Here is a 24,443-nt window from a genome sequence, read left to right on the forward strand (position 1 = left end):
CTGCTCCCCTCAGGCAGGAGGCTCTGGTCCATTCGCACCAGAACCTCTCGCCATAAGAACAGTTTCTTCCCCTCTGCTGTTGGACTCATGAACAATAACCATATGACTGTTCCCACCACTAACACATGACCCTACACTGTGTTCACTGCATCATTCCAATATTTGCACTGATCACCACCTGCACTCATGTATATATCTATCTACGTAGCACTTTTAATTCTTATTTTTATGTCTATTTAAGCGTTATATGACAGTATGTTTGCACTAAGTACCGCAGCAATTTTCCAATGTTGTAAACCTGCTCAACATTTGGCAATAAAACCCTTTCTGATTCTAAAAAAAAAAAGCTTTGTTTAATGCATGAGCCACCACACATGTAAAAGCCAGTGTTTCACCAACATTTGTGACTAAAAATAGACCTGCAGTAGAAATGTATCTAGGAGCATGCATGTGAATATAAAGTATTACAACGTTAGGCACATGCAACCCCAGTTTTTAAACAAAGACTGATAACACAGCAGCAGCAGTGATGATCATAGTTTGTGGCAGATTCAGTGTCTCGAGTACACAGAGTTCTTGAGCCATCAAAGAGGTTACAGTTCAAAAAATTTAGGATCCAAATTCATACAAAGACAGAAAGCCTGGTGAAATAAATTACTGACACTGTTGGATGTTAAAGTAAAGACATGAGTACAAATGTACTTACAGAGCTTTGTTGGACGCTTTGACCACTAGCAGCAGCCTCAGAAGAGCCTCCTCTGAAGCAGAGTATTTCTTTAGTTCAAACTCATCCAGATCTTTTTCTGATGACAGTAAGATGAAGACCAGAGCTGACCACTGAGCAGGAGACAGTTTATCTGTGGAGAAGCTTCCTGATTTCAGGAACTGTTGGATCTCTTCCACTAGAGAACGATCATTCAGTTCATTCAGACAGTGGAGCAGATTGATGCTTTTCTCTGCAGACAGATTCTTACTGAGCTTCTCCTTCATGTACTGGATTGTTTCCTGATTGGTCTGTGAGCTACTTCCTGTCTGTCTCAGCAGGCCTCGTAGGAGATCTTGATTGATCTGCAGTGAAAGACCCAGGAGGAAGCGGAGGAACAAGTCCAGGTGTCCATTTGGACTCTGTAAGGCCTTGTTCACAGCACTCTGGTGGAAGTGCTTCTCTGCAGATTCCCTTGTTTCAGGCTTCAGTGAGGTTGTTTGTTGTTCTTGCAGCAGATTGACTCCAGAGTTGATGAAGGTCAGATGGACATGAAGAGCAGCCAGAAACTCCTGAACACTCAGATGGATGAAGCAGAACACCTTGTCCTGGTACAGTCCTCTCTCCTCTTTAAAGATCTGTGTGAACACTCCTGAGTACACCGAGGCTGCTCTGATATCGATGCCACACTCTGTCAGGTCTGATTCATAGAAGATCAGGTTTCCTTTCTGCAGCTGATCAAAAGCCAGTTTTCCCAGAGACTCCATCATCTTCCTGCTCTCTGGACTCCAGTGTGGATCTGTCTCAGCTCCTCCATCATACTTGACCTTCTTCACTTTGGCCTGAACCACCAGGAAGTGGATGTACATCTCAGTCAGGGTCTTGGGCAGCTGTCCTCCCTCTCTGGTTTCCAGCACATCCTCCAGAACTGTAGCAGTGATCCAGCAGAAGACTGGGATGTGGCACATGATGTGGAGGCTTCGTGATGTCTTGATGTGGGAGATGATCCTGCTGGCCTGCTCCTCATCTCTGAATCTCTTCCTGAAGTACTCCTCCTTCTGTGGGTCAGTGAACCCTCTGACCTCTGTCACCATGCCAACACAGTCAGGAGGGATCTGATGGGCTGCTGCAGGTCGTGTGGTTATCCAGAGGCGAGCAGAGGGAAGCAGTTTCCCCCTGATGAGGTTTATCAGCAGCACATCCACTGAGGTGGACTTTCTAGGATCAGTTAGGATTGTAGTTTTGTGGAAGTCCAGAGGAAGTCGACACTCATCCAGACCATCAAAGATGAACACAACCTGGAAGTCTTCAAAGCTGCAGATTCCTGCTTCTTTGGTTTCAGTAAAGAAGTGATGAACAAGTTCCACCAAGCTGAACTTTTCCTCTTTCAGCACATTCAGCTCTCTGAAAGTGAATGGAAATATGAACTGGATGTCCTGGTTGGCTTTGTCTTCAGCCCAGTCCAGGCTGTATTTCTGTGTTAAGACTGTTTTCCCAATGCCAGCCACTCCCTTTGTCAGCACTGTTCTGATTGGTTCATCTCTTCCAGGTGAGGCTTTAAAGATGTCTTCTTGTCTGATGGTTGTTTCTGGTCTGTCTGGTTTCCTGGATGCTGTTTCAATCTGTCTGACCTCATGTTCATCATTGACCTCTGCAGTCCCTCCCTCTGTGATGTAGAGCTCAGTGTAGATCTGATTCAGGAGGGTTGGGTTTCCTGCTTTAGCGATGCCCTCAAACACACACTGGAACTTCTTCTTCAGAGCAGATTTAAGGCTACAATGACAAATTGCAGCTGGACGTTCTGAATAACAATAATAAAAACAAACAAAAAAAAAACAGTTCACATCGTTTACAAATGCTCATGACAATTTCAGTTCTACTGACAAATGACTGTATACAAGTTAATCTATCTCTTATTACATAAGTAGAAATGTTAAATGCATCAAGCAGCTTATATCTTTAGATATCCTCTTACGTCTCTGCAGACGGTCAGCCAGCTCCTCCTGCTTCATTCTCCTCATGAAGTCCACTGTGATCTTCAGAAATGCCTCTCTGCTGCTGCTCCTCTGCTCATCCTCCTCCCTCTGAAACTCCAAGAAATGGGGCTTATTTGGAGTCAGAGCCTTATGGATCTGCTTCAGCTCATTCTTCACAAAAGTGATGATGTTGTCCTCCAGCAGCTGGAACAGAATACTTTATGAATGAGCCAATCGGACTGAAATCATGGAGCCAAACATCAGATCCATGTTGGAAACACTGACAATCCACTGGTCTACAAAGAGCAGCATGGAGATGACTGTGAACAGAATAGATGTAACAGTAGTTGTTGTACATGTACAGACCATAAATATGGAGTCCAGCTGTGTTTGATGCTGCTGGGCAGACTGACCACTGGGAACCTCTGAGCTCTGCTGGTCCACTCTGTGGAGGAACCATGAAGGATTAGATCAACACAGGATAAAGATCCAGGAGTTTCTGTTCAAATAACTTCATCTGAATCAAGTTCAGGTTTGTCAAGTTTCAACTCTTATATTGTGAAAATATTGGGCATTTTTGGTCTGTTTTTATGGACTCCCTTTCAGTCATGATGGATAATGTTGCAGAAGCTCAGAACAAAGTTTGAGATTTCATTTCATTCTGAAAATAAAAATGAAATAAAAAAATCACTCAAGTATATTGTAGATGCCTCCTGGCGTGGTATGAGTGAATGAACACTCCGGATTTTATTTCACTGAAGAGTTAATATATCCAAGCACATGTGCGTATAATAGACGATACATTTAAATACTGTTCTGGCTTAATTTCAAAACAGAGGTGGCTCATGACAGACAAAATGGTGCACAATGATCATTTAACCAAATAACCTACATGTATGAATAATTACCCGGAGTGTGTGTGTAACGGGTGTATTAAAAAATAATTTATATTTCAGCAAAGATCCATCCTGCAGTGTTATTTTGCTTTGTCAGTATTGGTAATGTATATGTGTTTATTTATATATGTTTATTTTCTGTATTTATATTTTGGGAGCTTTTATTTGTTTGTGTGACCTTTGCCTTTCCACGAAGTCACTTCCTGTAGCTGCACACTATTTTCCTCAGTCGCCTAGAGGCCCCGCTGAGGAGAGGTGATGCATGCAGAAGTCCAGTAAAGTGAAGTCGCTGTACTGTTTTGTTTTTATTTAATCAGTTCTGGGAGAATAAATCCGCCCAGCTGGCAAAGTGAGAGCTGACTCCTCTGGTCATTCGCACAACACAACACAGAGAACTAACGGCAATCAGAGTTTAAGGCCAGACCGGCTACATGTGCATTTATAATCTAGTTTGATAGAGTTGGTGTGCTCATCTCTTCCCAGGATAATCAGTTTGGCCTCAAACCAAAGCACGGCACTGACATGTGCATATATGCACTCAAGGAAATAGTCAGTTTGTATAGGGCTAAAAATTCATCTTCCCGAATGTGTTTCATTGATGCCTCCAAAGTTTTTGATCAAGTGAACCACAGAAAACGTTTTGATAAATTCAAGTGACGGGAGTTCCTGGATATATTGTGAAAATAATGTACTGGTCCGCTCATCAGAGCATGCAGGTTAAATGGGGAAGCAGTATTCCTGCCCTCTTTGGTGTCAGCAATGGTGTCAGACAGGGTTGGGTTTTATATCCAATTTAATTTAATTTATATGTTGGTGATCTGTCCATACAGCTAAAAGCTTGTAACACTGGGTGTATATTAGATAAAACATTGTTAAATCATCTTATGTATGCAGATGACCTGGTTGTTATTAGCCCAAGCAGTGCTGGGTTAAAGGAGCTTCTCAGTGTCTGTACTGAATATGGTGTGCAATATGACATAAAGTACAATGCTGTTAAAAGTGCTGTGTTGATATGTAGAACCAAGCAGGATAAACAGCTAAATTTCCCTTTGTTTAAACTGGCCCAAAAAACTCTTGAAGTTCATAAAAAGGTGAAATACCTCGGTCACTTTATTACTGAGCAAATGAATGATGATGATGACATATACAGACAACGATGTAAGCTCTATGTGCAGGCAAATACTATTGCACGCAAATTCAGCTTTTGTTCACTTCCAGTTAAAGTGGCTTTGTTTAAAGCGTATTGCACACCGCTATATACTGCCCCCTTGTGGTCATCCTACAAACAATGTAGCATGCAGAAGCTGCATGTTGCATATAATGATGCGATGAGAATCCTTCATAGGATCCCTAGAAGGGGCAGTGCCAGCCAGATGTTTGTAGCTGTGGGTGTTTGGACTTTTAAAGCACTTTTAAAAAAAAGTTCATGTTCAATTTTAGAGAACGACTGGATGGTTTGAATAATGTTACAGCCCTAGCAGGGCCTCCTCCTGAAGGTGCCTGTGTGGGCGTGTCCCACCACCTCTTCTGCCTGAGGTGCCACCTTTCCCTTTTACACAGCTGACTGACATGAGTAATTTAAAGTATTTAAGCCCAGGGAAAGGTGAGCTCTGGGCCAGAGTGCCATTAGTGTGGTTGCAGCTAGTGAGCTGAGTGTTTTTGCTGTGTTTGCAGCTAGTGAGCTGCTCGCTTTCTTTTTGACTTACTTTTTACTGTATTGACCAACGCTTGAGTTTTGTTTGTCTTTCTTAAATGGTGATAGCGGCTTGTCCGTCTCTTTTACTTGAGCTACTTTAATAAAACTCTTTAATTTAACCCTTTTGCCTCCTTGACTCCTTTTACTGACCCGGAGACAGAACGTAACAATAACAGTATAATTTTAGCACTCAAAGATCTGACAGTTTGTGGTTCCCGCTACTCATCCAGTCTGAGAAAGCACTGGTTGAAGTGTTTGTATATTTATTGATTTCTTTTAAGTAATTGTGTATTTTAAGTATATTATGGTTTTATATCTTTTGCAAATGTTTTTATATTTTATAAATTTTATTAAGGTTTATATGCTGTGTTTCATTTGTGTATTGTCTTGTTTTTATGGGCATAAAGTCTGTCAATAAAGATTGAATTAGAATAGAATGCCTTTATTGCCACGCTACAGATGTACAATGAAATACAGATCTCCTACTCAGTGCAAACATGTGTAGGGGTTTCACAGTTCTGCAGCAATATATAAAAACAGTATTTAGAGAAAAAATATATATAAAATGTACAAATGTACAATCCAGTAAAAGAGAAAGTAAATAAATATGTAAATAAAAAGTGTTTTGTATATACAGTGTGGGTTATAGTACGTAGAATTGAGTATGCACAATGAGGGAAATCCTAGGAAATGGGGGGTGGAACTGTATTTATTAGTGCATGTGTTAGTTAAGGGTGGTTATGGATTTTGTGAAGAATTTATATTGGACTTTGAGCTGTGTGTTGTTCCTGCTCTTCAGTTTTTCTAGCAGCTTCTCTCCTGTAAAGGTTTGTCAGCTGCAGTGAAATTTGAGTTTTTTCTGGATTTTAAATCAGGCATGATTACAGTTTTTATAACAACAAACAAAACAATCAGCCTTTATCTGAGGTAATCATGCGAGATCAGTATTTGGGCACATCAGGTCTAACAGACTGACATGAAACAGGGAACTCAAATATTACAGGCATGTGGTCAGAGAATTAATGTTGTCGATTTCAGTGTCACAGAGAGTCAGACCACCAGAAAGCACAAGATCCAGAGTATGTCGTTCATGTGTTGGGCCTTTAACTGACTGAACAAGATTAAAGAGTCTTTCGGTGGCTGGTACACCAGCGCACACAGCAGTGGAGTCAACAGCTGGATTTGGTCTTCTGTGGCTCTCTTTATGACCTCTCAGACTGTTTAACAGATCAGACACAAAGAGAATCAGAGCAGCTCTTTAAAGACAAACATGAACCCACTCAGGTCACACTTTCCCCACAGATATGAGCATCACTGTCCTCAAACAGCAAATGACCAAGTCGAACATTTGGATCTTTTCTCTTTCATTGTTTTCTTTTTAATGAATCTTTGTAACAATCTGAGGATGTTTCAGGTCAGATTTATCCAGGAAACACAAACATGTAAAGGAGTCATCACAGCTCTCTGACCTCGTTGGTCCAGGTTCAGCACTGAAGTTTGGAGGTCGACCTTTGGACCAGTCACTCCTCACAGACGGACAGCTGGACCCTGCAGACTGTGACCTCTGACCTCTGCAGACAAAACGTGATTGAAGCAGCTGTGATCACACAGACTGCAGATGATGCAGCTGTTTCCTGTCAGTAACATCCTCTTAGATTAGAGTTCAGCTTTTTACAGGAAAACTGGACAAAACTGATTTTGGTTGCAAATTCATTTTCATTTTCATTTCCTCTCAGCTCACAAACACAGTCAGAAAATCAACCAGAATCAACACTGATTATAATGTCAGTGCAGAATTATTTCTGTTACTCAGTGAGTTCAGCTCTCTGACCTCGTTGGTCCAGGTTCACCACTGAAGGCGGGAGGTTGACCTTTGGACTGGTCACTCCTCACAGACGGACAGCTGGATCCTGCAGACTGTCCTCTGTCCTCCTCTTCCTCCATCATCATCTTCTTGTGGACTTCAGTCAGTCTGAGAGGTAAACCACAAACACTCAGTGAGTTCACATTAACAGGAGTAACTGAGTTACAGTCGCTGACCTCTGACCTGTCATGTAACCTAGAAACCAGGTCATATGATCCACATCAGGGATCACAGAAAGCTGATTCCACCTGCTAACTCAGAAATTTAAGACCTTCCAGCAACAAAACACAAAAAGGAGAAACTGACAGAACATTAGGAACAGCTCTGAGTGTGATACAGTCAGGTCACTGCAAACTCCGACCTCAGGATGAATTAATGCTCTTTTATGGGCTCTCAGACACTTTAGGATCACATGATGTTCACACATGATATCTGTGACTGTCCTAGTTTAACATGTAACGTTCATGTTGATGCAGATCTCAGCTCCACATCAGCTCTGCTGAATAATCTAAAGTTTCTCTGACATCAGGAATCAGACGAATTCAAACAGTCTGAGGAAACAAGGATGAACTTAAAACTTCTTCAGGCTCTGACTCACTGACATTTGTGACAAGTGGAATAATACCATATAGCTGTTACAACTGCACACATTTTTAAACCTTGGTTTATAACAGCACACGCAGTTATCACACTTTTGAGGCAGACTTTCTCCATAAAAATCACACAAAATGCTTTCAAAGGTTCATTTTATATTTTTTTTTTTTTAACCAAGCTTGATTTTTCCGATCTGACCAATCAGATCACTGCATTTGACAACAAGTGGACTCATAGCTCAAATCAAACTCCTGTATTAAATATACAACAACATGGAAATAGTACAAAATGCTGTTTTACCTCAGACACACAGCTAGAGCTGCTCTGGCTCACTCAGGGGTCTGAAAGGATTCCTCTGCCTCCTCAGATGTGATCCCAACTCTGCTAACAAGAGTTCAAACTAAAGTAAACTAAACTAAACTAAACTAAACTCCTCACCGACATCCTGAAATATTAGCCAAAGCTTTAACTCCTGGATCTAACCCTGATATCCTCCCTTCTGCTGCTCTGAGAACCAATCTCTCTTTCTTTCTTTTCTTGTTCAGGACCAGCTCATCATCGCTTTGTGTCATTTTTTTTCACAATCCAATTTCTGAGGAGAAATTTTCCATAAAAACATGCTGTGTTTCTAGGTTACATGGTCAGTTCGGACCTGTAAAATTCAGAATTTCATGTCGTTTTCACGCAACGTGTTGAATGTGTAACTTTAACTTTCGATCCGAGGCTACAGAACAAACATCCAGGACTAATGGAAAACTTTTTTTTCTCTTTTAAAATCAAAGCGAAAGCAGAGCAATCAGATAAAGAAACGTCCTTACAAACCAAATATTCACAGCATATTTCTGTTTGTGGCAGAAACATCTGTTTCACGTCATGTACAGCAGCCTCACTCAGGGCGCCGTCGGCCTCGTTGGTCCAGCTGTGAGTCCAGTAAAAGTTGAAATACTAATTCAATTTCTTTACTAAAATAAAAGTAAAAAGTACAGGTTCTGAAATATACTTAAAGTAAGAAAGCAAAAGAAACTCGTTTCTACCACATGCTTTTGTTCAAAGCTCACTGAACCTTGTGCTACATTAATATAATAATTAAATATCAGTAGATGGAAATACAAACTTTTTAATTCTGATTGTACTCAGTTTGAATCAAAACACAGTTTGTCTGCCTCAGTTTTTTGCAGCACGTTTCACAATATGAAAAAAAAAACATAATTTCACATGTACATGATATCTGATTTAAAAACATATGTGAGATTTACATTTACAGTTTATCCAACAATACTAAAAAGTCTTTACCTTTAAATGTAAGCTCCTTTCCTTTATTATCTACCTCCATCACTGAGGGAGATTAGCTCTCTTTCTTTTTTGTGTGTTAGTTTGTCAGCTGATGTTTTTTGAGCTAATAGAAGTGCCGCATTTGAAATGATCTGGCACTTTAAAACTGCTTTTTTCCTTTATTCTCCTCTTCAGTAGGCTAGCTAGATGCTAAAGCACCACAACTGCAACTTATGGACACCTGCAGTCATTCACTGTCCCACTTTTAACCCACGAGTTTGGCATATGTCATCTCTTTTAATGCGACATCTCCTGGTGATAAATAGATTCTGTCTTTCGTGTATTTCTATTGAGGCTTAGATGTTTACGGCTCGTAGTGATGTAAAATAAGAACGCCCCAAAAATATGTTAAACAGAAAGTAACTGTTATGGTCCTGGATCTCTGACCCAGTGTTTATGTGGATTAATTAATATTAATAGTATTTAATATATAATATATATATAATATTAATTAATATTAATATATTAATATTCTTTTATTTAGTGTTAATCATGGTTTTGTTTCCTTGCCTCCCCTGTGTACAGTGGTGTTTTTTGATACGAGCGACATGAGCCGCTGCTTCGCAACTCGCAAAATAAAAACAAAATAAAAACAAATCAACAAACACAAAAACTGAAGATATCATGATATAGACTAGTAATTTGCACCTAAAGTCTGTTTTCTAAAGTCTATCACACACATATATGTGAAAAGTGAGCGCGAGGGCCCTCGGTGCACCTGAAGTCCCCGGAAAAAAAAAAAACTAAACAAAGCGAATCTTTGCACTAAGGTCTGTTATGTCGGTTATGTTGTGGTGATTCTCAGGTTGGGGGATGGGTGTTCATACTGGAGTGCAAAATTAAAACCAATGGAAGATGGACAGAAAAAGGTCAAAGGTCATCAGGCTCTCAGTTTAGAAAAAAGTAAAAGAGGAGACACAAGTAAAAGATAAATGTAAGCAGATGTGACTTCAGATGATGGCAGTTATTATGTATCCTGAAACAGGATAACATTCATTAGTAGGGAAAACTTCAGTTTACCTTTGTAATCCACTGATGTGGATTATTGAATCTTTTGGATCGTGTTCAGCACAATATTAATTAGCCATTAATTGAAGAAGACCTGTATTGTTGATTTGTCTGCTATTCTACTTAAAAGGTCAAACTAATATATAATATCGACTCATTACATGTAAAGTATTTCAAGCCTTTATTTGTTATAATTTTGATGATTATGACTTACAGCTTATGAAAACCCCAGTTTAAAAATCTCTAATGTAGCTAATGTATATATGGGGGGTTTGCCCAGGGCACCAAACAGGCTAGGACCGCCCCTGCCTGTGTACATGTCCCATGTTTAGTCAGTCTTGTCTTCATATGTGTTTAACTATTGTCTCTGTGTCCCTCTCTCTCCCTGTCTGTCTCCCGCATCATCTCAGTCTGTGTCTGTGTGTGTGTTTCCTGTTTTATTCTGACAGTCTTGTCTCCCTGTCTTGTTGTATCTGATTAGTTCCAGCTGTTGTTTAACTGAATTTCACGGAGGAACCAACTGGAGGAAAAAAAAATTATAGATAGATAGATAGCTATCAATCTGAGTGGTTCTGCAAACAAAGCAGAACCACTCACTGCTGAAGGGGCGAAAGTTAAAAAAAAAACAAAAAAACAACTCATTGCTGCAGCAAGCAGCAGCACAACAGTGATTCCCTTAGACAGATTTTTAGCTTCAGTGTTCTTATTCTCCACTAAGTCATTGGTTCTGTCACTAATTAGCTAACATAATTAGACCATGGTGTGGTCTGCTGGGGCGGCAGCATCTCTGCTGGGGACAGGAAGAGACTGAACAGGCTGATCCGAAGGGCCAGCTCTGTTCTAGGATGCCCTCTGGACCCAGTGGAGGTGGTGAGTGACAGCAGAATGGTGGCTAAGCTGTCATCCCTGTTGGACAACATCTCCCACCCCATGCATGAGACTGTGACAGCACTGAGCAGCTCCTTCAGTGGGAGACTGCGGCACCCACGGTGTGGGACGGAGAGATTTCGCAGGTCTTTCCTCCCCACTGCTGTCAGACTCCACAACAAAGACTTTAACTGATCAAACACACACATCCACACATGTGCAATAACACAAAGTGCAATAATCTTTCTGGCAACCGTTGTATTTTTACTCAGTTGTATATAGCATTTGTATTCTATTTTTATCTTATTGTATATTTGATTCTATTTTATTCTACTGTATATAGTATTTTATTTTATTCTATTCTGTACAGTTGTGTACTGTATTTATTCTTATTTTATTTTATTCTAATTTTTGCTTCATAACTTTTGCACTGTCCACTTCCTGCTGTGACAAAACAAATTTCCAACGTGTGGGACTAATAAAGGTTATCTTATCTTATCTTATCTTATCTTATCTTATCTTATCTTATCTTATCTTAAACTAATCTGTCTATTAGCAACCAACCAACTCAGCTATCAAAGAGTTCATCTTACTAACAGCTCACCTCTCTGCAGCAGACAGAGGCTGGACTTTAAAATTAATGTAGCGCTCTTCAGACCAGTCACTCTTTAAGGACACACAGCTGTGTTCAGGTTCAGGTCCAGCAGGTCTCCCATGCATCCTGTCAGAGAAGAAAAAATAGTTTTGAGCATGAGCAGAAGGAAACTCCAAAGTAGTGTTTTACAGTGTAAGAACAGAGTGCCACCCAGAGGTCACTTATACAGTGCAGGACTATTGATGGTCCCACTGTGAGCAGCAGGAGTTTAAACGTTGGACATGTTTTATAGAATAAAGGAATTCCTCACTCAGTGACTTCCTTTGAGATGCAGTTTAGAGACCAGGAAACATCAAGCAGTTCATTTAAATCAGAAAAACTGACATCAAGGAGTTCATCTTACTAACAGCTCACCTCTCTGCAGCAGACAGAGGCTGGGATGTAAAATAAATGAAGCGCTCTTCAGATGCGTCACTTTGTAAGGACACATAGCTGGGTGGAGGTCCAGGTGGGTTCCTGTGAATAATGATGGAGCAGTGATGTGAGTGCTGAGCTGTGACATGGAGAAGAGTCATGGACAGTTAGAGATGGTCATCTCACCTCTGACCTTTGGTCTGGCTCTCATGTTCCCCACACAGAGTGGGTTTAGAGGGAGGGACTCCCTCCTCTCTGTCCTCACACTGATCCATGCTGCTCAATTCAGCTCACACACACTTTCTACCTGCAGAGGAAACACAAATCATTCATGTGCACATCAACTGAAATCCTCCTTTCCATCATGTGTGCTGTCCAAATATCAGCTGCTTCTTTCCTGCTTCATCTCAGTGTCAGCTGAATGCAGTCAGACAGCAGTGTGAGGCAGAGGAAGCTGCCATCAGCTATTAAGATGGTGCTTCTGTTTTTTTTGTTGTTTTTGTTTTTTTTTAATGTAAATTGGATTCAACACAAAGATGATGAACACATCAGTTCACTACAAAAAGTGTCACAGAGCCGAGTTCAGCCTCCAAATCCTCCATTACTGTAGTCCTACAAAGCAGCAGGTCAAACATGGCTGCAGAGAGCAGCTTGATGTCAGTAACAATGTCCAGGACCAAGCTGACTGCTTACAGACAGTTCATACTCTAACTTCTAGCTGCTCTGCTAGCTAAGCTAACTGATGTTAAAGGTCGAGCTCTTTGGGTACTTTCTCAGCTCCAGGGACACCGTGTCTCTAACATCCTATTAGTGTTGGGATGGTGAATGAAGGAGTTTTGTGCAGTTCCAGCAGAGACACTAAAACACAGCAGTGATTGTGTCTAAACAGACAAACATGAACTTAATGCAGTGAAGCTGCTGTTTATCTGAGTGTAAATGAATTGTAAAGATAGTGTTTAAACAAACAAACTCAAAGGCTGCACAGGTTCAAAAATGAACTACAGAGGTGGATTACATATTCAAACTTTATTAAATATATTTAAAACACTGAATTATAAGTAACCTGCAGCCTTAGTCACACTAAAAGCCCACTGTGGCTCTGCCTGTCAGCTGTAATAGTGTCCTACATGAAATCAAACTAAAATTCTGAGCTGAACTTACCAGGAGCTGAAAAGAGGAAGCAAAATGTACAAACTAACCAAGTGTCGTGGAAAAGGACCCACAGCCACTGCTTTATCCTAGGCCACATCAATACAAACACAACAAATGTGTTTAAAAACAAAACAAATAAAAGCACACACAGCTGATGTTAGCCAGGAAAACATTACAGATTGTTAACATTACCTCAACACGGAGCTTCACACGGAGACGATCAGCATCAGTCAGAGACACCAAGTTCAGGAAGTGAAAGTAAACTCTGAACAGGAAGGAAACAGCCAGAGAGGCGTTTGACAAACACTCTGTGACAGCTGCTGTTAGAGCAGATGTTACCATCATATTAACAGATCCTGCGGCATCACGTGGCACAAACAGCAGTGTGCACATTTACACGTGTGGAACAGGATGTTCATTAAGACCTGATCGTGACTCCTCTGTCTCTGTCTGAACAGTAGCTGCATGCATGATGCTCCAAGTGAGACAAAGACAGAAACTTAAAGACCAAATGGTCAACTTCCTGATCCAGGATTCAAAGAGGATCAGCAGAGTTGAGGTGTTGGAGAATTGGACGTTCCAGTTCAAACACAGCCGCAGTCAGAGAAGCAGATGCAGAGACAGACGAACATCATGTGACTGAGGAAGAGTTCAAACTCTGTACAGACACAGGAAACAGCAGCATCGACTGTGATGCTTTCAATGACCGCGTTCCTGTTAAACACAGTTAGCAAAAGTAAAACTAAAATAAAATCCAGAGTGTTACAAATTTACATTAAAGCTAAAACTTTGACTAAAACCTGACTGAGATTAATGCAGGCTCAGAGGTACAATTATTTAACCTGTGTGAGTACAAGAAAATAATTATTATAATATGATGTGTTAAATTTGTTTAAATCAGATGAATAGGAAAGGATTTCTCTCTGTGTTTCAGTTTGGCTTAGCTGTAGGCTTGAGAGTGTTTGTAATTGTGTGGAGAGAAAGGAATTTATGGTCTGGTGTCATAAAAGGAGACAGGAAGCTACAGTTGGGGGTTGCTGATGCTGATGCTTGTACCTTTAATAAAAACTCATAATTGCCATAACTTAGAAGTAGGTTTGCAGGAGACTCTCCACCTTATCTGTAAATGTAAAACAACAAGATGTAATATGTTAACTCGGTTTTCTATGTTGTGTAGAGGAATTTGGTGTAGCTTGGGTGAGATTACTTTTATGACCCCCAGGAAGTCACAGACACACACACACAGTGCTTTAACTGTTACGCACCCACACCCACATACACAGTCACTCACGTGCACTCACATGGACACATGGGTACGCGCACACACAGGCGCTCACGTGCTCGTGCATACACACAGACACAGAGTTTGCAGCACACCATGGGGGTTTTATGATGGGGTCGCTTCTACAAAACTGCGTTTCACAGACAAAGGAGTGAAGATCGGCCTGGCAAGTCTTCCCTTCTAGAAGAATGCATGCTTAAATGAAGATGAATAAAGATGAATAAAGGTTTTGTGAAATGACTACTGAGTTCCGGTGCCGTCTCTGGATGCCCGAGGAATAAAAAAAAAAACGGGGTGAAACTGATTTCGTAACACCTGCACATACAGCTGTACATGACACTGTACCATATAGCGTAAAAAGTACACCAACACTATCAAACATTTGGCTTCACTGCTCCTTGTTGGCATCTGTTTCTGTTCTGTGTTCTGTGTCCTGTTTGTTTGTATATGTGTCTTTTTGGCTGCTGTTACAACCAAATTTCCCCTCGTGGGACAATTAAAGGATTATTCTATTCTATCCTTAGCAGCAGCCTCATCCCATCATTGGATGCTACAGTCTGTAGCTCCTACACCAATGGGTGGTGTACATTGGAGTGCAATAAGCTTTAAATAGTTCAATCTTCACTGGAAAAGTGCACATAACACATTTACTGCTCAGCATATTAACTCGTGCATACATTAAAGTGTCATTGTCTATAAATGTCCATATCATCAGATATATAATGTCCTTAGTATTTAACCACAGTAAAGACTTGAAAAACCGTATCAGATAGAGCTTGTAGACAAACAGCTTTTACACTATAATTACCTGTTTGGGTCCAGTGAGTGTCAATGACAGGAAATCCTCACCTGGTGGTGAGTGAGAGAAACCACAGCAGAGACCTCTGTGTTTAAGAAATGGATGGTTATGGTCGCTGATGCTCTCAGCTGGCTCAGTTTTCACACCAGCACACAGGTACGAGTGCACAAGCTCCCACTGTGGAGTAGACCCTACAGGGACGACATCTGAACGCCTGTGGAGCTGTTCACACAGACTGTGTAGTTACAGGAAGCTGCCAGCAGGTGGCAGCACATCACCGCAGCGTCAGCCTGCAACTAAAACCTCTGCAGAGACTCTGACGGGTGTTAAACAGGCAGCAAGTTTGTGTGGGATTAAAGAAATATTTTACTGCTACTATTCATAATCATCATCATTACCATTGCATTAATAACTTAATCTACAGCATTGATATTGCATTCAGATGTTTAAACATATTGGCACCCAATTAGCCTTTATTACAGGTGTTATCATAATCACATATTAACCTTTTATTACAGGTGCAGCTATAATCATTATATAATATTGCATTTTTGTGCTTGCTAAAGAACTGAGGCTCAGTCAGTTAGCTGAAGGTCATAAGCTTTGTTTGGCGCTATGTCCAGACAATCTATTGTGTAAGTGACTTTGAGCTATGGAAAAGAATAGAATAGAATAGCCTTTATTGTCATTGTACAGGGTACAACGAAATTGGAGTGCCACTCCCTTGGTGCAAAATGCAATAATAAATATAAATGTAAATATAAAAGGTACAATAAAACAAACGTAAGTACTCAAACAAAAGTAAGTATGATATTTACAGGATAGCAGCATTAATATAATGACAGTATGACAGTATGAATAGCAGCATAATATAATGGCAGTGACAGTATGGTATGGCTAAGCAGGTTCAATTGTTTTTGTGCTTATTTACAACGGTGATAGCTCTGGGAAAGAAGCTATCCCTGAATCTGTTTGTCCTGGTTTTATGTGACCTGTACCGTCTGCCTGACGGTAATAGTTCGAACAGCTGATTGCTGGGGTGAGAATGGTCCTTGATGATATTGCCAGCTCTGCTGAGGTACCGGGAGTAAAAGAACACGCTTACAATACATATACACCACATATAATCTAGAAACAGGCCTGAATAAAGGCCTGAGTGTATTCAGCAACCTGCTGCGTTTGAGTTTGCTTGGTAACAGATGACTCAGAATAAGTCAGGAAGTATATGTCTAAAATGTCTTTGTTTCCTCTGTAAAGTGTGCATTTTTTTGGTTATTTTGAGGAGCTGTTTGGATGATGCTATTTGAAGAACCAGGTTATTCATTATTATCTTTTATTTGTTTATATCTTTTTATTAAGCTTTTAGTAGTGGTTCTTGATTAAAACATTTATTCAACATATTACATATATATAGTTTCAGTTAGGTTATTATGCACATGAGAATTGGCCTCTCTTCTCACAAGACAGAGATCGAGTGAGGTCGAGACACACATACACACACACACACACACACACACACACACACACACACACACACACACACACACACAGTAGTTAGGCTCATGTTTGGTAAGAGTTCAAACAATAGTTTGCAAGCTAGCAACTGAAATTTGTGCCTGCATAAGTGGCAGTTGCTGTAAGACGTGATGTTCCAGGAGATAAGCGAAAAGTTAGACATCAACAGGATGCACCTGGCCTGGAGACGAGAAAATGTTCTTTTTAACTGTGTCACAAGTCGTCAACAGAACATTTGTGGTTTTGAAACTTATGCATGTATTGTACCTGTTTGACGCAGGAGGGGGCGTCAGAAAAATACCCTGATGCTATAAAGACGACTGCTTGTGTATTATTGGTCAGAGATCCTGTAACTGGCATTTGGGCTGTGCAGGGGTCTCTCTCTTCCAGAAGATGATTGAATAAAAGAAATATAAAATGTTTTGACCACTATGAGTCGGGTTTTCTCTGTTCTATCATCTGGACAAAAGAATCGGGGTTAACATTTGACATAAAAGCTGCTTCAGGATCAAACTCATCAGGATGTGATAGGATAATAGGATGATTCCTTTGTGACATCATAATTAATCATTAGTTAGCATAAGAAATGCTTTATTTATCTCGCAAGTTTGAAAATGAGGCTAAATAAGGTGAAAAACACGTCAGTGTAATATATAAAATATGACAGGAAATGGCTTGGATAATTAACAGTTGGAAAATAATCCTAAAGTCTGTTGAAGCTGGAGATGTTGGAGGGGAGCAGAAGCAGTCAGGGCGATGGTCACCCTGGCTGACTGCAGTGATGACCCCTGTGAGGGACTACAGAAAAAAACACTCCCTACTGTTCTGACTGTGCATCACATGTACGGGGTTTGACTGTATCATGTTTAAGATGATTGTACTTAGACACACTGATGCACATGTTGTTTCTACTTTGAACTTACATACAAGTGTTTCCTTCAATGCTTTATGTGACTGTGAACAGTGTGTCTGTGTGTGTGTCACACTGTGGACAGCAGAGATACTTCCATCCCTTGTGTCAGACCTCCACCTTGTGGCAGGTTTAAGAACTGCTGTTCTTGTAAAGCTAAATTAGACTGATGCACCTCCGTAACAGACTGTAGAGCAGGGATCCCAGTCCCAATCCCAGTCCACAAGGGCCGGTGTCCCTGCAGGTTTTAGATCTCACCCTGGGTCAACACACCTGAATCACATGATTAGTTCATTACCAGGCCTCTGGAGAACTTCAAGACATGTTGGCCGTTTATCAATGCCCAAGTACGCGAGTACGTACTCGCGTTCTCGGTGAGTACGTACCCGCCGAGAACGCACGGGAGTACGTACCTGCCAAGAACGCGAGCACGGACTCGTGATTTGTACAGTCGGAACACCTGCGTGCGTGATGATGTCACAGGTCCGGAGTTTTTACTGCCGTCCCCTCCTAATTTAACTGTGAGTAACATGTTATGAAGCTTAACTTTAATCACAGCCAAACCGGTTTACTCAGGAACAAATAAAACACTGAAATAAACCAAACATTAACATTTAGAAGTGATCTAAGTGACTTATATATCATTTTTAACCTCAGTAGTGAAACCTCTATTAATAAAAATAGTGTACATGTACATACGTGTACATACCTTAATAAAAACAAGCAGGTGAGATGTTAGACCGCTTTTATTTCTATTCTAGTGGACACTCAATACTATAGACAGCTGCTGGGGTTTCTTTAACCTGAGTAGTAAAAAGACCGCGGGCGGGGGGGGGGGGGGGGGGGGGGGAACGATGTGCCGGGAGTCCGCTGTTGAGTTTTGGACGAAATGCATTCTGGGATATTTAGCTGTCCCAAGTCCACACCGATGCATGCTCGATAAAACGGGCGGAGCGAGAACACATCCGGGACTTTTTCGCGTTCTCGGCTTGATGCGTACTTCGAATTGGAACAGTACTTGGTCTCCGACTGATGACGTATCACGAGTACACGAGAACACAAGTACGCACAAGTACGCATATTGATAAACGCCCATTGAGAAGGTAATTTATCCATTTAAATCAGCGGTGATGGACCAAGGACACATCTAAAACCTGCAGGGACACCGGCCCTCGTGGACTGGGATTGGGGACCCCTGCTGTAGAGGGTTTCTGGGCCAGTGACATGAACACTTTGTCTTAATTTATACTGTCATATTTTCCTGTTACATAAACCACAGCATGCTGAATATGAATAAACTGCATTTATGCAACTCAGTCTCTGCTTCTGACTGAGGAAAACCACAAATCATGTGTGTGACGCCTCCATGAAACAGACTCCTGACAGCCTCTGGGGAGCAAGCTCACATTAGCCCTGTTTTATTAAACCAGCATGAACTAACAGTTGTATCAGGAAAGGGAAGTAAATGAGATGTGAACACCAAGAAATAAGTGAAATGATGATGAAGAATGCAGAACTATAATTTAAGCAAAACTAGATCCCCCAGAAACATCCTCAGAAATCCAAACCTTTTCTCTAAGACCCAGAAGTAACACAGTCTACACTAGACAGTTTCAGTTTTCAGTTTCAATTTTATTTCTATAGCACATTTAAAAGACCCAGGTACATCAAAGTGCTTCACAGGCGAGCCGCATTTGCGGGGCTACAGCAGTAAAGGAGCAGGAAAATACAATTATCAGCAAAAGAAATACAGTTATAAGATGGTGACGTGGCAACAAGCATGAACCAGTTGTTTGGAAGGCAAGCTTAAACAGGTGGGTTTTTAAAGGATTGGATGGATTCCGACGCACGGACATCAATCGGCAAGCTGTTCCAGAGTTTTGGTGCGGCAAAAGCAAAAGCTCAATCCCCTCTAGTCTTCTGTCGAGACATTGGTTGCATTAAGAGCCCCTGGGTAGAGGATCTGAGTGCTCTCGTGGGGATGTATAGGTCAAGGAGGTCAATTAAGTAGCTGGGTGCCAGGTTATTTAAAATTTTAAAAGTGTATAAAAGGATTTTAAAAACGATACGGTATTTGACGGGGAGCCAGTGAAGGTTGGCGAGGATGGGTGTGATATGGTCATGTCTTCTGGTGCCGCTTAAAAGGCGTGCTGCGGCATTCTGGACTAGTTGCAGGCGTTGGATGAGGGAAAGTTGGAGGCCTAAATAAAGAGAATTACAGTAGTCCAATCGCGAAGTAACAAGAGCATGAATGAGCTTTTCAAGGTCATTATGTCGTAAGTAGGGCATTGCCTTAGAAATTTGGTGTAGTTGGTAGAAGCTGGTTTTCACCACTGCAGCCACTTGCTTATCTAATTTGAGAGAACTATCCAGCACTACTCCAAGGTTACTGACAGTAATCGAAAGATGACTGGCATAGGATCCCAAAGTATCCGATAGCTGTTTCAAGGGCATGTGACTGTCAAAGATGATAATTTCTGTTTTGTTTTCATTAAGGGTGAGAGAGTTGTGCAGTAGCCAGTCTCTAATATCACGCAGGCAGTTGAACAACGGCAATAGCGGGGACTGGAGATCCAAATCCAGAGGAAAATAGATTTGGATATCATCCGCATAACAGTGGAAAGAGGTATTATGATTTCTGAAAATTTGTCCCAGGGGTAGCAGATACAAAGAGAACAGCGTAGGACTTAACACAGCCCCCTGGCGCACACCACAGCAGAGATAAGATAAGATAAGATAAGATAAGATAACCTTTATTAGTCCCACACGTGAGAAATTTGTTTTGTCACAGCAGGAAGTGGACAGTGCAAAAGTTATGAAGCAAAAATTAGAATACAATAAGAATAAATACAGTACACAACTGTACAGAATAGAATAAAATAAAATACTATATACAGTAAAATAACATAGAATAAAATATACGATAGGATAAAAATAGAATACAAATGCTATATACAAGTGAGTAAAAATACAATGATGCCAGAAAAGATTATTGCACATTAGTGTTATTGCACATGTGTGGATGTGTGTGTTTGATCAGTTAAAGTCTTTGTTGTGGAGTCTGACAGCAGTGGGGAGGAAAGACCTGTGAAATCTCTCCGTCCCACACCGTGGGTGCCGCAGTCTCCCACTGAAGGAGCTGCTCAGTGCTGTCACAGTCTCATGCATGGGGTGGGAGATGTTGTCCAACAGGGATGACAGCTTAGCCACCATTCTGCTGTCACTCACCACCTCCACTGGGTCCAGAGGGCATCCTAGAACAGAGCTGGCCCTGCGGATCAGCCTGTTCAGTCTCTTCCTGTCCCCAGCAGAGATGCTGCCGCCCCAGCAGACCACACCATAAAAGATGGCTGAGGCCACCACAGAGTCATAGAAGGTCTTCAGGAGTGGGCCCTCTACTCCAAACGACCTGAGTCTCCGCAGCAGATACAGTCTGCTCTGCCCTTTCCTGTAGAGGGCGTCTGAGTTATGAGTCCAGTCCAGTTTGTTGTTCAGATGAACACCAAGGTACCTGTAGCAGTCCACAGCCTCAATGTCCATACCTTGGATGTTCAGTGGTTGCAGTGGAGGATGTTTGTGCCTGCGGAAATCTACCACCAGCTCCTTGGTTTTACTAGTGTTGATCTGGAGGTAGTTCAGCTGGCACCAGTCCACAAAGTCTTGGGTGAGTCCTCTGTACTCCTTGTCGTCCCCATCAGTGATGAGGCCGACTATTGCAGAGTCATCAGAGAACTTCTGCAGGAAGCACTGGGTGGAGTTGTGGGAGAAGTCTGCAGTGTAGATGGTGAAGAGGAACAGAGCCAGAACCGTTCCCTGTGGGGCCCCCGTACTGCAGATGACCCTGTCCGACACACAGCCCTGAGTCCTCACATACTGTGGTCGGTCGGTGAGGTAGTCCAGATAACCTTTATTAGTCCCACACGTGGGAAATTTGTTAACGAGTTTAGCTGTATTACAGTTAGCATCGTAGAAGGCGGAGTTAGTCAGGGCTGTAGAGAACTGGGCAATAGTCCCCCAATTGATCATACGCACATTATGCACAGGACCCTCACATTTCAGCTCCATAGTACACGTTTTGACATTGAACAAAACTGGGAAATGGTCAGAAATCCCAGGGTTGTATATGTCCGTGATGCAAATGTCCAGGCCGTAGGACAGTATCAAGTCAAGCGTGTGGCCCTTAATATGAATTGGTTTGCTGACCCACTGAGTAAGGTTAAAGGAGTCTATAAGGGCAAGAAAGTCCTTGACCAGCGGGTCCAACTCACAGCAAACATGAATAATTAAAATCACCAGTGATGAGAATACAGTCATAACTTTTATGGTTTCCTAGAAAGTCAGCGAACTCGCAGATGAAATCCTTATTGAATTTTGGTGGACAATACACCACAGCACAGAGAATCGGGGAGGAGCAGACCAGCTCAAATGGTTGCACCTCAAAGCTAGAGAATATGGCAGGGGGAAGCTGTCGTACACGGAATTTATTTTTAAAAACCGTGACTAACCCTCCACCTCTGCCCGAGGTCCTAGGGGTGCAAAAAAATGTACATTCCGGTGGAAGAAATTCCGATACAGGGACGGACTCACCGGGGCGAATCCAGGTTTCTGTCAGGAATAGGAAGTCCCGCCCGGATGAGAGAAAAAAATCATTCAGGACAAAGGACTTGTTCGCCAGCGATCTGGTATTGAGCACAGCCATCTGGATCGTAGTCATCTCATTGTTGTTAGGAGCACGCCTCAGCAGGCGTAAGTTGCTGTGATTCACGCCACCTCCACGAGCCCGCAACCAGCTTCTAGTAGGTACATGATCGGCCGGTAACTCCGAGTGAGCAAGTTGTCCGACTTGGCGGGTCCATCGATGACGGAATAGTCTGATGGTGTGCTGGTCGTGAGAAGAAAATAGGGGTTGAAAGATATCCGGAATGGCATGGTAGTTGATTACTCCATGTAATTTTAAGTAGGCTTTGATGCGAGTCCGGACGCCGCTCCGTTTTCCCCGTTGTCGAGGGCGTTTCTTGGCGGGGAGGAAGAAAGGCAAGCGGCGTATGTACGCAGTCGTGTCTGTGGGAAACGGGGTGTAATTTCCTGGTTTCCAGTACGGGTTTGCTGATTGATGTTTCAGAGGCCGGAGATCGAACAGCGTTTGACGATCATAAACGATTAGTGTGGTAACATCCAGGAAACATATAGAAGATAAAATAGCCAACAACAGATAGAAGTCGGGGAAGCGGAGACGGCTTGCCGTGCACACTGGCGCCATCTTCAGGTGTTCTCTGTGGAAGCCACCACAGCCCTGCAGGACTGTTTGGACAATATGGTCTGGAGTGTATTCACAGAAGGAACAGACTTGGAGGGCCACACATCTGCTGCACTCTCATACATCTGCACTGAGAGTGTAACAACAACAAAGACAAAGTGTTCCCAAAGCAGAAGCCATGGCTCAACAGTGAGGTGCAAGCTCTACTGAGAGCAGCGCCTTCAGATCAGGAGACCAACAAACCTACAAAGAGGCGTCTGATCTAAAGGCATCAAAGAATCCAAACGCAGATTCAAACAGCGCATCCAGGAACACTTTAACACAAACCACTCCAGAAACATGTGGCAGGGATCAAGACACTCACTGGCTACAAGGACAATCGCACACAAACAAACACATCACCTCACCTGACACCATGAAGCAGTTCTTCGCCTGCTTTGACCAACAAAACAGTGACACCAACACCTATCCTGCCGTTACAGAGAGGGACGACGCCCCCATCCAGCTGGAGCAGCATCAGGTCAGAGCCACACTGACAGAGTCTATGCGAGGAAAGCAGCTGGTGCTGACGGTGCAGCCGGTGGAGTGCTTAAAGCATGTGCAGACCAACTAGCAGAGGTTTTCACCACCATCTTCAACCTCTCACTGCTACAGTCTGTAGAAGGCAAACAGGTGGACAGAGGACGCCATAATTACAGCTCTTCACACAACCCTCACACATCTGGACAGTAGGAAACACGTATGTGAGAATGCTGTTTGTGGACTTTACCTTCAACACAGTTCAAGCCCACAAACTGGTTCATAAACTCAGCAACTTAGGACCCAGCAGCTCACTGTGCAGCTGGATACTGGACTTCCTGAGCAACACACTCCAGAACGTCAGGATGGGAGCCACACCTCCTCCACCCTCACTCTGAACGTGTGTTGAACGTGTCTGAAGCGATGTACCAGATTAATCCCTGGCCAAAGGTATCGTACTTAAATCAGACTACTGATCCAGCCACATCAGCCTTTTGTGAGGTCTGTTTAAAGTAGACTTAAAATGAACTGCAGGTTCCTGAGAGGTGGACTGTGAGCACAGAAACACATGTTCATACATACAGCTGTAGCAAACTTACATTAATTTTAAATAGATTTGTTACTCTGATGTCTGTCTCTCTGTTAGTCCTCTGACAGACTGGTACCTGTCCAGGTGTGCTCTACCTATGACTACTGGGACAGGCTCTAATAGAAAGTTTCTATTATTCTCATTTAAATTATTTAAGTGCTTATGCATATGCTTAGTTGTGACACTGTTATAGTTCAGTGAAAGTTTCTAAAACTAGATGAACTTACTTCAGCGTCAGCAGTTTGAGAAAACAACTCCCTTTACAGGTGCTGATAAGGCCAAGGGCACAAAACACAAAACAGCACGTGAAGTGTGGTATGATCTGTGTGTAACTTCCTCCCTCTTCCTTGGAATGCATAAAGGAGTGGGAGCACGACTTCTGTGACAGAGCTAACCCTAACCCACCCTCCCACTGTGAACTTGAATTGAATATTCAGAAGACATTTGTTTAAATAGTTCTAGAAATCTGAGCTGT

The 24,443-nt window shown here is 42.1% G+C and overlaps 1 protein-coding gene across 1 annotated transcript in view; it reads right to left on the reverse strand.

Moving 5' to 3' along the window:
• LOC134620437 (NLR family CARD domain-containing protein 3-like) overlaps positions 1-22,863 on the reverse strand; it is a 37,029-nt gene extending 14,166 nt beyond the window's left edge. Inside the window, exons 1-8 of the mRNA XM_065470102.1 lie at positions 22,191-22,863; positions 11,946-12,084; positions 11,557-11,657; positions 7,103-7,184; positions 6,741-6,842; positions 3,046-3,124; positions 2,679-2,883; positions 707-2,504 (exon numbers count right to left, since the gene is read on the reverse strand). Of these exons, the coding sequence (XP_065326174.1) occupies positions 707-2,504; positions 2,679-2,883; positions 3,046-3,124; positions 6,741-6,842; positions 7,103-7,184; positions 11,557-11,657; positions 11,946-12,084; positions 22,191-22,863 (3,179 nt within the window). The remainder of the gene's footprint in view (positions 1-706; positions 2,505-2,678; positions 2,884-3,045; positions 3,125-6,740; positions 6,843-7,102; positions 7,185-11,556; positions 11,658-11,945; positions 12,085-22,190) is intronic.
• Positions 22,864-24,443: the final 1,580 nt, after the last annotated feature.

The sequence above is a fragment of the Pelmatolapia mariae genome, linkage group LG3_W (genome assembly GCF_036321145.2).
Source record: "Pelmatolapia mariae isolate MD_Pm_ZW linkage group LG3_W, Pm_UMD_F_2, whole genome shotgun sequence".
In the NCBI taxonomy this organism is placed as follows: domain Eukaryota; kingdom Metazoa; phylum Chordata; class Actinopteri; order Cichliformes; family Cichlidae; genus Pelmatolapia; species Pelmatolapia mariae.